At 39.6% G+C, this 12,873-nt stretch overlaps 1 protein-coding gene across 6 annotated transcripts in view; it reads left to right on the top strand.

The window, feature by feature from the left end:
- Positions 1-12,873, top strand: part of TTC39B (tetratricopeptide repeat domain 39B) — a 147,557-nt gene that overhangs the window by 120,768 nt on the left and 13,916 nt on the right. For 4 of the 6 annotated variants that reach the window (XR_014265396.1, XM_082467945.1, XM_082467946.1 and 1 more), the window contains 3 exons: positions 3,404-3,490; positions 8,153-8,270; positions 10,947-11,063. Coding sequence is in view for 4 of the 6 variants with exons in the window: in XM_082467945.1 (XP_082324071.1) it covers positions 3,404-3,490; positions 8,153-8,270; positions 10,947-11,063 (322 nt within the window). In the remaining 2 variants the exon portion in view is untranslated. Of the gene's footprint in view, positions 1-2,648; positions 2,715-3,403; positions 3,491-8,152; positions 8,271-10,946; positions 11,064-12,873 lie in introns of those variants that run through there. The other 2 variants (XR_014265397.1, XM_082467944.1) reach the window with 2 other exon arrangements.

The raw sequence follows: 12,873 nt of genomic DNA, 5'->3' as shown, positions 1-12,873 counted from the left end.
GATACAACATGGATGAGCCTTGGGGACGTTAGGCTCAGTGAAAGAAGCCAGCTGCAAAAGAAAACAGAGTGAGAGATATAATTTACATAAAATATGGAGGATAGATCAGTCTGTAAAGACAGAAAGCAGATTAATGGTTGCCTAGGGATGGAGAACTGGGGGTGTGTGAAAGCTAAAGGTTATGGCATTTGGTTTTGGGGGTGATGAAAATATTCTAAAATTGATTCTGGTGATGGTTCACACCTCTGTAATATACTCACAACCAGTGAATTGCATACTTTAAATGGGTGAATTGTATGTTATGGGAATTTTATCTTAAGGCTGTTAAAAAAAAAAAGATGAAGAAGAGAGTTGAGTTTTAGAGCAGCTCAAGGGAAATGTATACTGGTTTTAGTTGGTTGTGATTCTTTCCATGCCTCATTTTTGCTCTCTAATGACTATTGTGTTTTTACAGACACAGAGAATTGTTTGTTTTCAAGTTGAAATCTTGTCACAATTTGATGTTTTTACTCATTACTTTGGTTGTACTGGAGGTCCCTTTCCAGTGTACTGGAAGCTCTATTTACTGGAAGCAGCTGGCATAGTAGGAGGAAAATCAGCTGGTCTGGGCTTATAGTTCCACTCCTGCAGCTGTGAGGCTCTGGGAAGCATACCTCATCCCATACCCAGGAGGGCCTCCGATTTCTTTTAAAATGGGTGTGGTGTTGGACCAGATGATACCCAGGGTTTTCTTGCTCTGACATTTTCTAGTTCTCTGTCATAAATAGAGGCTTTAACTTTTGCTAAACAATACCGTAAGTGATAGCTTTTGTTGTATTCCTTATCAACCCCCAGATCATTTAGGTATTATTCCAAGATAATGGTCTTATCCTCTGGAATGTTCTAATCACAGAAGTAAAGCAAAAATTGCTGGGATGATAAACATTGTAAAGGGCATAAAAATTCAAGAATAGCCAGGAAAAATTCTAACAGGTAACTAATTTTCCTTAGCTGGAAGAAAATGGGCACCGAAGGAGTACCGGCTCCATATGCAGTATACTCCCCACGTGGGGGATGAAATGATTGACTGCGACTCCGGGGATGAGCACCTCATTTGGGTTATTTATTTATTTAACTTTTTTGGTAGTACAGTTGCTTTACAATGTTGTGTTAGTTTCTGCTGCTGTACAGCAAAGTGAATCAGCTATACATATACATATATCCCCTCTTTTTTGGTTTTCCTTCCCATTGAGGTCACCACAGAGCACTGAGTAGAGTTCCCTGGGCTATATAGTGGATCATTTTTTACTTCAACCACAGTATGGGGCTGAAATGTTTAATGACATTTCTCTTTACAATTACTTTTCAAAAATTAAACACGTAATGACATTTGATAGATGTGTTACCGAGTCCAAGCTCACTCTGCTCGCCACACGACAGGCCAATGACTCGGAGACGAGGTGCCGAGGCAAAGGAATATGACTCCATTCGGAAAGCCGGCAGACCGAAAAGATGGCAGACTAGCGTCTCTGAAAAACCATCTTATCGGGGTCGGGATGCCAGTTTCTTTTATAGAATCAGAGAGGGAGAGGTGGTGAGGAAGTAAAGTAAAAGGGCCACCAGTCTTGCAAAACTCCTGGAATGACCAGCCTGGGGAGGGGATGTGTTAGTTTCTTTTTTCTTGCATCCAGTCACAGGTGGGCAGGGTTCCCTGAGGCAGGCCATTATGTATGATTATAATAACAAAAGCAAAGGTTAAAGTCAAGGAAACAGATCCAACAGGGAGTCCGTTTTAGCTCTTCCCTGTTACAGATGTAGGTGAAAAAAGTCACCCATATTTTTCCTGCTATGCACAATTAATTTAGAATTTCTGTGTATACCATCCTAGCTTTATTTTTTTATTATTTTAAAAAAATTTTATTTATTTTATTTTTGGCTGCGTTGGATCTTCGTTGCTGCGTGCAGGCTTTCTCTAGTTACGGTGGCGGATTCTTAACCACTGTGCCACCAGGGAAGCCCCATCTTAGCTTTATTTTTATAGTTACAATCATAGTGTACCTGGACATACTCTAGCCTAGTTTTTTTCATTTATTATATCATAAACTTTTTTTTCCATTGAGATATAATTGACATATAACACTATATTAATTTCAGGTGTACAGCATAATGATTTGATATCTATATACATTGTAAAATGATCACCACAGTAAGTCTAGTTAATATCTGTCACCGTACATCGTTACCAAATTTTTTTTCTTGAGCACTTTTAAGATCTACTCTCAGCAACTTTCAAATATGCAATACAGTATTAACTATAGTTACCATGCTGTATACTATATTCCATGACTTAACTTATTTTATAACTGGGAGTTTGTACCTTTTGACCTCTTCATATATTTCACCCACCCCTCAACTCCTCGCCCCTGGCAACCAATCTGTTACCTGTATCTATGAGGTTTTTTTCTTTTTTTCTTTTTAGATTTCACATAGAAGTGAGATCATATGGTGTTTGTCTTTCTCTGTCTGACTTTTGTTCACTTAGCATAATATCCTCAAGGTCCTTCCTGTTGTTGCAAATGGCAAAATTTGATTCTTTCTTATGGCTGAATGTTCTATTATATATATATAACACATTTTCTTTATCCATTCATCCATTGATGGACACTTAGGTTGTTTCCATGCTTGGCTGTTGTAATAATGCTGCAATGAACATGAGGGTGTATATATCTTTTCAAGTTAGTATTTGTTTTTCAGATAAATATGCAGAAGTGGGATTGCTGGATCCTATGGTAGTTTATCATAAATGTTTTAATTGTTGCTAAGTAACCCTTATAATAATTTCAAAAGCTTCATGGCATTCCATGGAGATAATATATCATAATTTAATCAACTCTTTCAGAATTGTTGGGCATTTAGGCTGCCTTCCATATTTAAAATAACTGTAGCTTTAGATTCCCACCAATAAGGAGAAGAAATAGAAAAGAATGAAAGCTGAATCAGTGGGCTTATCTGCTAACAAGCTCAAGGTTTCAGGCTGGATAGATAAAGAATGCAGTGGAACTAAGAGCAATGCTGTTCTGAGGCCACAGACCACTGCCCTCCCCACCTCCCCATTAGCCTTCTTGCAAATACAAGCAGGTGATCACAGGGATACCAGGTGAGTGGAATATTCTACTCCACTATTGAAAAACAGTCTTACGAAAAGCTCATCTGTTGATGAAGGGCGAGTATGTCACCTTCCCATATTAAAGGCATCATTTTAAATAAAAGAATGATGGTTTCTTTTCCCTTCTTTTTCCTTCCCCTTTTACAGAAAAGTTATAATACTTTAGCTCATTTTGATCTGGAGGTTAGGTAGAGTAGCCAAAATATTGAGGTATTCATCTTCATGGACTGATAATTCCCTTTGATTTCTGGGCACCAGGGAAACGAGTGGATGAGAAGGCTCAAGAAACTGGGACCAAAAGGAGGAACTCAAAGTTTGTACTATTTAACAAAGAACCAAAACAACGTATGTATAAGTACAGACTATATGGACATTTCAGACTTTCTTTGTCTGTGTGTCCTAGATGTTCCATCACTAACATATTTTCTGCATAGTTTCTACTAATATAGAGTTATGATAAGCCTCCTTACATTTTTTACAATTCTTTTAAATTTTTAATTGTAGGAAAATGCACATAATATAAAACCTACCATATTAACCATTTTTTAAACTGTATGGTACAGTAGTGCTAAGTATATTCACTTGGTTGTGCAACCAGTTTTGAGAACTTTTTCATACCCATTAAACAATAACTCCCCATCTCCCCCTCCCCACAGCTGTGGGCAATCACCATTCTACTTTTTGTTACTATGAATTTGACTATTCTAGAGACTTCGTGTAAGTGGAATCACACAGTATTTTTCTTTTTGTGGCTGCCTTATTTCCCTTATCCTAATGTCCTCCAGGTACATCCATGTTGTAACACATGTCCGAATTTCCTTCCTTTTTAAGGCTGCATAATATTCCCTTGGATGTTTATACCACAGTTTGTTTATCTATTCATCCATCAATGCATATTTGGTTGCTTCCACTTTTGACAACTGTGAATAATAAATACTTCTATGAATATGGGTATGCAAATATTTTTTTGAGACCCTGCTTTCAGTTCCTTTAGATATATGCCCTAAAGTGCAATTGCTGGATCATATGGCATTTCTATTTTTAATTTTTTGAGGAATTGTCATCCTGTTGTCTCTAGTGGCTGCACCATTGTACATTCCTACCAGAAATGCACAGGGTTTCAATTTCTCTACATCCTTGACAATGCTTGTAATTTTCTATTTTTTTTAATATTTGTTTTGTTTGTTGGTTGGTTGGTTGGTAATAGCCATCCTAATGGGTGTGAGATGATTTTTTTTACTCTTTTTAATATGGAATAATTTCAAAAAGGAAAAATACTTACTTTGATTTGAGTGGAAACTCAACATAGAGCCCCATCATTTTGAAATGTAACTTAGATGAAACTCCATAAATGTTTTCTTCAAAAAATGAGATTTCACAAAATGTACTTCAGTAAAATGTATTTGGGCTTTTGAATAAATTTACTAGTGTTTATTTTTGTTGAATCAATTTGGCCACTCTTCATTAATTTGTTCCTTTGAACACTCTTAGATTTTCCATACTAGGTACAGCATTGTGACAGGCAGAGAAAACATTGTTCCTGTCATTAAGGGAATTATCTGTGATTAAACCCCACATATTCACAAATCAGATGGAAAAATGAATATGTTTTAAAATAAGTGGGTATGTGAAAACTGGGAGGTAAAGAAAAACCTCTTTTTATTAAGTTAAAACATTTGGAGGGTATTTTTCCCCCAGAAAAGCAGGCTAGCTTGCTTCTTCTGTTTTACTACAAAGATAAGGGTTTTGATGCAGTAGAATAAACTCTAATGTTTGAATGTCTATGCTTTGTAGTATAGACTGTTACATACCACCAGGGAGTAAGGGCTTTGTATACAGTCGTACCTCAGTTTCTGCGTGGGATCGGTTCCAGGACCCACTGTGGATACCAAAATCCTTGGATGCTCAGGTTCCATAGTCCACCCTCTGTATCTGCAGTTTCCGCACCTGTGGATTCAATCAACCGTGGATCCTAGATGTAGCTCCAATCTGGTTGGTTGAATCTGCGGATGTGAAGCCCTCGGATACCGAGCACCCACACTGTTAAGAAGCCCTGAGGGACTATTGAGATTTCCTCTATTTGAGCAGGTTCTTCACCCCTTCCCTCTAAATTTATTTTGCCCCTACATTGGTGGGGGAAAAAAATTAAAGGAGTAATATTTGTATCAGACTGTGCATGTAAAATGCAATAGAGGTTTAGAAAATCAGGCTGTTCTCCCCATCCATTCCTTTCTCTTTTAATGACATATTGAGATGATAGACTTCGAGAGATATTTAAGCAGGACTGGTGGGGGAGAAGAGCTCAGACAGACAGACACATTGTACTTTGTACAAACTTGTCTTTGTATGTCTTCCTGCTGGGTAAAAAGTAAAACCAACCAAACAAACGAAAAACTGGTTTCTTTTCTGAACATCGCTTTTGCTAGATGTTGCACATGAAATTTATGATGATCTCTTCTAGGTCCACGGTTTTACACAAGATGGTTACCTGATTCTATACCCCTACCCCCTTAGGATCTTTTAGTAATTAAGCTCTTATCCTTCAGAGTGAGGGAAAAAATCCACAATTGGAAAATGGAGTGAAGTGGTAAAGCTGAGGTGACTGCAGCCTCCACTAAACACCTCCTTCCCCCCTACACACCCTCGCCACATACACATTATCAGGAAATGAATGTATTTTGGCTTCTTCTACCTTTGGTAAGTGTCTCTAAAGTAAAAGATGGTAGAGGATATAATTGGTGTTCTCCTCTGACGATGCCACAGTTATGAAAGGCTGGTCAGTGATACAAAAGGAGGAATACTGTTTAGTTATTTATTTATTTTTAATTTATGGCTATGTTGGGTCTTCGTTTCTGTGCGAGGGCTTTCTCTAGTTGTGGCAAGTGGGGGCCACTCTTCATCGCTGTGCGCGGGCCTCTCCCTATCGCGGCCTCTCTTGTTGCGGAGCACAGGCTCCAGACGCGCAGACTCAGTAATTGTGGCTCACGGGCCCAGCCGCTCCGCGGCATGTGGGATCCTCCCAGACCAGGGCTCGAACCCGTGTCCCCTGCATTGGCAGGCAGATTCTCAACCACTGCGCCACCAGGGAAGCCCAGGAATACTGTTTAAAGACAGAAAAGCACTTGGTAGTATGCCTGGAGTCAGTATTTGCTATTAATTCCAATAGTGCTTCACTCGAAATCTGACTAAATTCAACATGTAGCCAGAAGTTGATTCAGTAGTTCTACTTTAACTATTTGTTATAACTAATTTGCTTGGTGAAATTATGTAGCAAGCATAATAAGAGTTACATAAAAGGGAAAGTGTTACTTTATGGCTCTTCACCTCTAAATCTATTTTCACATTTTTCCTTCGGTGCATATCACCTAGCTTCTAAAATGTTCAATGTACGTACTTTGTAGTTTGGGCCTCAAATTTCCTTTTCCCTAAGCCTACCCTCTGTTTTAAGTTCAGCAGATCTTTTGTGATGCAAGTGTGCTTTGGCAGCATTATTGTGTAATTTTCTTGGGGTGTAAAATGGAAACCATGTGTTGAAATGTTCATCTGTGAACTCTCCCATGAGGTTGAGAGTCATGATAAAGCTTTCACATTTTAAGGGAAAATAATCATCTGACAGGTAGTGGTCTGAGGAAATAATGGTTTTGCTTTCTAAGGTTTTTGGAGGAACATGGTATTTTTGAATCCATTTTCCATATCCCTAAGTCATGATCTAAATAAAAGTTGTGTGTTTTAATGGTACTTCAACTTTCCACGGTGTTCCTCAGCAAAATTGTCCTTCACTGAGCACCAAAACGGTGAGATAAGACAAACTGTCATAAAATGTGACATAGAACTCAATAGAATGCACAAGTGATACTAAAACTTAGCATCCAGTATGGACTGTAGTGAATAACCTGTCAGATCTTGGAAGTGAGAGGTGAATATCAGCTATTTTCAGCACCTAGAAGTAAAGTGACCTCCTCTGAGTTGGTTAAGTAACATCCTTAACCTCCCATAGACAAGCAGTTTACTGATTAAGACACCAGCATGTGTTAATGGTGATTTCTGACATTTATACTGAAAGCAAGAGTATTTCAGTATGAGGGACTCTTAGAGCCTCATTAGTTTGGTTTACTGCCCCTTCCCACCTGTGTTGTCACCGCGTGAAATGTATAAATTATCAGTCTGTCTTGGAGTGATTTGTTAGTTGCACTTAACTTGCAAAAAAAAAAACAAAAAAAACACCCCAAATTCAAAAGTGATAGATGTGAAATGGCAACCTTAGTCAGATAGATGTCACACATGATACGGTTCCTTCTGTTAATATATGTTAGCCTTGGGCTGTAGAAGGTAACGAGTCATTTTCAAAAGGGAAAAAGTCCTGAAAGAAAATCCTCCACATTAGCCTCACGCAGTTAAAGGTTTGTGGGGATTTTAGGCGCCTTGCATACTTCAGAACCATTTTGTCTAATTTTATGACATAATTTCTTCCCCAAAAGCACATAACCTGGGAGAACTGATAAGCTGTAAACATAATGATCTGGAGAGGGTGTGCTCCTTCCTGAATTTTTAATGGGGAGAAGGCCATCTGCTTCTCCATATGGAAGCGTTACCCTCTTCTGCACGAAGCCAGCACAGCTAGGGACCAGAACCACAGGGAGAGGCAGCGTGCTTGCTCACCGCTTTACCTTTCACAGAACGAATAAAGCTCTTGCTTTATTTTCAGTTCAGACTTCCTATAATTATACCTAAGGTCACATAACTCAGAGTATGAGCACCCGAAAAAAAATTTTAAGTGGCTAGAGTGAACCCCTTAATAAAATGGTGTATTAATGTAGTTAGTATTCTTTTCATTTGAAATAGTTTCATTGTATTTTATTTAGTGAGGCATAACAAATGCTGCACATATTCTCCTTATTTTTAAATGATCCCTCTGAAACCTAGGAGCTGTTAGTGCTGCCTCTTAAATAGGATTTTTACAAGTATTTTTCTTTCCGTGTGTGAATTGTATGTTTGTTTTGCTTTAAGACTCCAGCGACTACTCTGTAGATGACGAATGCTTAGTGAAGTTGCTGAAAGGATGCTGCCTGAAGAACTTACAGCGGCCTTTGCAAGCGGAATTGTGTTTCAGTCACGTTGTCCAAAGGTAAAAGCGGACAGTGAAACCAACTTGAGTGCAAATTGTGGTTTCTGGGGAATCGCTGTGAGAAAGTGATGCTTTTATCTCCCGTTGCTAACCTTTTACTTGGTGTTACCAGAAAGAGAATCCAGTAACGTTTTCTTTATTCTTTGAGAAAACAATTATAACCTAAGTGGAACGTGGCTTTTTGCCTTTCTACCTGGTGTTCAGAGGTGACTTACAAAAGCTAGATTTACAGCCAGGCTGACATGTGACTGTCTAAATTCTGGCAGCAAGGTACAGAACATCTGATACTTTTTTGATTCATGCATTTGTCTGTCATTCATTTATTCCACAGATATTTGAGTACCCACTGTGTGCCAGAGACTGTGATCCTGAATCCTAGGGATTCAAAGTTGAGTAAAAAGACTCGCCATCATTGTAATGATAATGTGGCAGGAAAGAACAACTGTGATGGATACTAAAACTGCTTCTCTTTTGGCAAGGGGCATTTTTCTGTAGATGAATGAGTTTTAACCCTCCAATAGCATTGATGATGATGTCCTGCTCCTTTGCTAATTAGAGAGTTGAGTCAAGGTTCTGATGCCTGGCCCTCTTCTCTACATCTGGAGTCACAAATGCAATTACAGGGGCCAGACAAGTAACCTTACTGAATGAGCTCTAATTGATTATTGCTCTGGACAGTGTGGGCCCAGTAGCAATAATCACTACAATTTTTTTGGCTGCGTTGGGTCTTCGTTGATGCTTGCGGGCTTTCTCTAGTTGCAGCGAGTGGGGGCTACTCTTCGTGGCGGTCCGTGAGCTTCTCACTATGGTGGCTTCTCTCGTTGTGGAGCACGGGCTCTAGGTGCACAGGCTTCAGTAGTTATAGCGTGCGGGCTCAGTAGTTGTGACACACAGGTTTAGTTGCTCCGCGGCATGTGGGATCTTCCCGGACCAGGGATCGAACCTGTGTCCCCTGCATTGGCAGGTGGATTCTTAACGACTGTGCCACCAGGGAAGTCCCTACAATTTTTCATTGAAAGCCTGGAATCTGAATTTTGTATAACATGTCCGGATTTTTAAATCTTGGCTCAATTTTTTGGAAACCATTGTGTAAGCCAAATAGATCACAGCCATAGACTGCCGGTTGACATTTTCTGTTCCATATCATGTGCCTTTCCATCCATAGCTACTGATCTGCCTCTTTCTGACTATATATTATGAGAATGTAGGAGGACTGGTGTCCTTATAAGAAGCTGAAAGAGACAATATCTATTTCCCAAATAAGTAATATACAGTCTTTAGTAAACATGTTAAAGAAGTATCCGTTGAGTTCTCTTTTATTGGTGTTTTTATTAGGATCAAAAGGATGACCCATTTGGTCTATTTGTTGTATTTTTTGAACCTCGTAGTGAATTGCTTGCTGGTGTGTTTTATAGTTTTGGATTGTGAGTTCACCTTCAGTGGGGTTTTATCTTGAGACTCCTATGAGGCTAGGATTGAGGAAGAGTCTCTCTCTAAAGTGATTTTGCTTTTATTTCTGCCAGATGCCCAAAAGGCTTTTCCAGGCCAGGACCACCTTCATGTTCATTTCATTGCTTAGAAGTTCTTGGATCATTTGGGCCACATAAATTTGAATTGCAAATTCATGTGAGGGCAGGCCTATTGGTTATTAATTTCCTAAGGGATGTGTCTTTCCCACCCCCACCCCCCACCTAGACCTCAGGCCTAGGAGCCAACTGCCCCTGTCTTCCTCCTATGCCACGAGTGGGTTTTTCTCATCTGCCCTTTCTCTGGTGGAGCAGAGCCCCAGCTTTATGTAGAGTCTCAGCCCAGGCGCTACATACTGTGTGGACCCAAGGCCTCACCTCCTGTGCGGACACTGAGACACAAAGCCCCAGCTGATTCAGACTGAAACAGACCTAGGAGTGCTTCGGCATCATTCACACACTTAGAGTTCTGGTTTTGTTTTGTTATCAGTTTGAGAGTTTTCCTTATGTCCTTGTGAGCTGAGCTCTGCATTTTAAAGGGTGTTGCTCTTATTTTTTTGAGCGCTTCTAGATGTTTTGTAGTCAGAGAATTTTCATAATACTGCTGAAAACAGAAGTGTTGACCACTTCTTTCTTGACATTTTGAAGCATTATAAGACAGCAGTGCAAAGAGAGTTGAACCTCAGTGAGAAATCAGTGGCATCATTTTCTGAGTGGAGTCATTTCCTGAACACATTCATGTTCAGGAGGGATGATCTTGTCCTTTCTGCATGAAGATCTGCATGCGTTTGTATACCTGAAGGGCAGTAAGCAATCCTCAGTGCTGGATTTATATTAAGGAATAAAATAAAAGAATAATATAGGGAATTCCCTGGCGGTCCAGTGGTTAGGACTCCGTGCTTCCACTGCAGGGGGCACGGGTTCAATCCCTGGTCGGGGAACTAAGATCCTGCATGCCAGAGCTTGGCCAAAAAAAAAAAAGTTAAAAAACAAAGTAAAAAAGAAAAAAAAAGAGTAATATATTAAAAGCATACTATTTATTGCCATGGTTTATTAGGTTCTTTAACTGTTTAATGACAACTTTTCTCTGGTAATAGTCTTAGTGCTGTAGCTGTTTTCTTAAGAATGGGGAAAAATACATATATGTTGAAAAAGAATGATATGTTCCTTGTTCTGTTAAGACTTAATTGCTTTTCATTTGCTCTTTTAGTGAAAAGCTACTGAAGTATGACCACTACCTAGTGCCATTTACTCTGTTTGAGTTGGCATTTTTGTATAAAAACCAAGGGGAAATTGACAAGGCCATAAAGGTCCTAGAAACTGCAAGGTAAGTGATCATGGCAGCTTTTCCTTGATTGCTGTGGAGTCAGCAATGCCAATACAATTTTAACAACAGCAGTAACTTGATACACTTAAAATGAACACATTAATGAAAAATTAGTCCCAATGTTAACATTTGCTAATTTATGCTTAGTTTCTGCCTGTGGCTTTTGCTGGAATTGTGCTGTTTCCAACCCTCTTAAATGCCTGACCCTGTGGCTGTTTACAAATGTGATTTTGGGGACCTACATGACAGATTTCTAGCCAATTCTCTTCTATATCAGGGGTCAGCAAACTTTTTCTGTAAAGGGCCAATTAGTAAGTATTTTTGGCTTTACAGTATAAGGTCTCCATTGCAACTACTCAATTGTATTGAAAGCAGCCATAGAAGACAATATGTAAATAAATGGGCGTGCCCAGATTTGGCCATAATTTTGGTCATAGTTTGCTGATCCTCGGTGTGTTCCACCATCTCTCTCATTTCCTTAAAGAGCCATTGATTTGAAGAAGCCCTTTGCATCTTCTCCTCTTTCTTCTTTCTGACTACTGTGGCAGTTTCAAAGCACTTTATCAATTCTGCTGTCCAGTGGCTCTCAGACCTCCTGTGATCATGGCTCACTTACTGGGGGCACAAACCCTGTGGTCTGCTTGCTTTGAACACTACTTGCCATGGAGAAAGAATGCCATGATAGCTGTAGGCCATAAATAGCTTGCTGATTCACTAGTTTGTTCATTTACTCAAATTCAGCAGAGCATTCACTGAGTACCTATTATGTGCTAGACACTAGAAAAGGTTCTAGACAGAACTGTGCATAAACAGGCAATGTTTCTATCTTCTAAGTTGAGGGGTATTGGTAAATAAACAAATAAGAAGAGTAGCAATGGTATGTGCTTTGCTGAGATTTACGATATGATACAGGGTACTCGAGTGCTACTTTAGATTGAGTTGATTCTGGAAGGTTTCCTTGAGGTAGTATGTAGTTGAGATTAGCATAATTAAAGCCAGTCCTGAGAAGACCAGTCACCAGAGGACTGCGTGGGGAGCATTCTTGGCTGGGGGGTGGAGCGGGGAGGGTGTTGAGCCACTAGGTTGATAATGCTTCTTGAATGAAATGGGGAACACTTAGAGGATCAGGATTGAGGAGAGAGAGAAAAAAAAACAACTTACTCCTGTTTGGACTGTGATATTTTGGGGTGCCTATAGGTATTCATGTGGAGATGGTGAGTTGGCAGTCGTATATACCAGCATGGAATTCAGTGTAAAGGTCAAGGCCAAATGTAGATGTTTCAAAGTCACCAGAACAGAGACAGTGATATTTAAAGCTGTGGTGCTTGATGAGGTCATTTGGGGAAAGTTATACAGCTAGAGAAGGAGATCCAGCATAGAGCCTTGGGATATGCCATCATTTTAGAGATTAAACAATAAGATTAAGAAGTGGCCAGTGAGTTAGGAGGGCATCCAGGAAAGCCAAGTGAACAAAATGTTTCAAAAGAAGAGAGTGGTCAGTTGTGAAGATGGCCGCCAAGAGGTCAATCTAGGTGAGACCAGAGAAGTGGCTGCTGAACTTGGCAGCATGATCATCGGTGACTTTGACAAGCGAGGTGAGAAAGTGGAGTTAGCTACTCCAGGCAACTCCTTCAGGATATTTGGCTGTGAATAAAGCATAGTAATGGGGCAGAAGCTTTGGAGGCACAGTGGAGCCAAGAGAGGTTTCATTATCTTTTTTTTTTTTTTTTTAAAGCCAAGGACATGAGAGAAAGTCACTTTTAAAGTTAATTTGTTGAGAGTGAGTATGACTCCTATTCAACTGACATTC

This window comes from Balaenoptera physalus (assembly GCF_965194825.1).
Source record: "Balaenoptera physalus genome assembly, chromosome: 7".
Lineage (NCBI taxonomy): Eukaryota > Metazoa > Chordata > Mammalia > Artiodactyla > Balaenopteridae > Balaenoptera > Balaenoptera physalus.
Note: the sequence above shows the minus strand (reverse complement) of the source record. Positions and strands in the feature narration are given on the sequence as shown.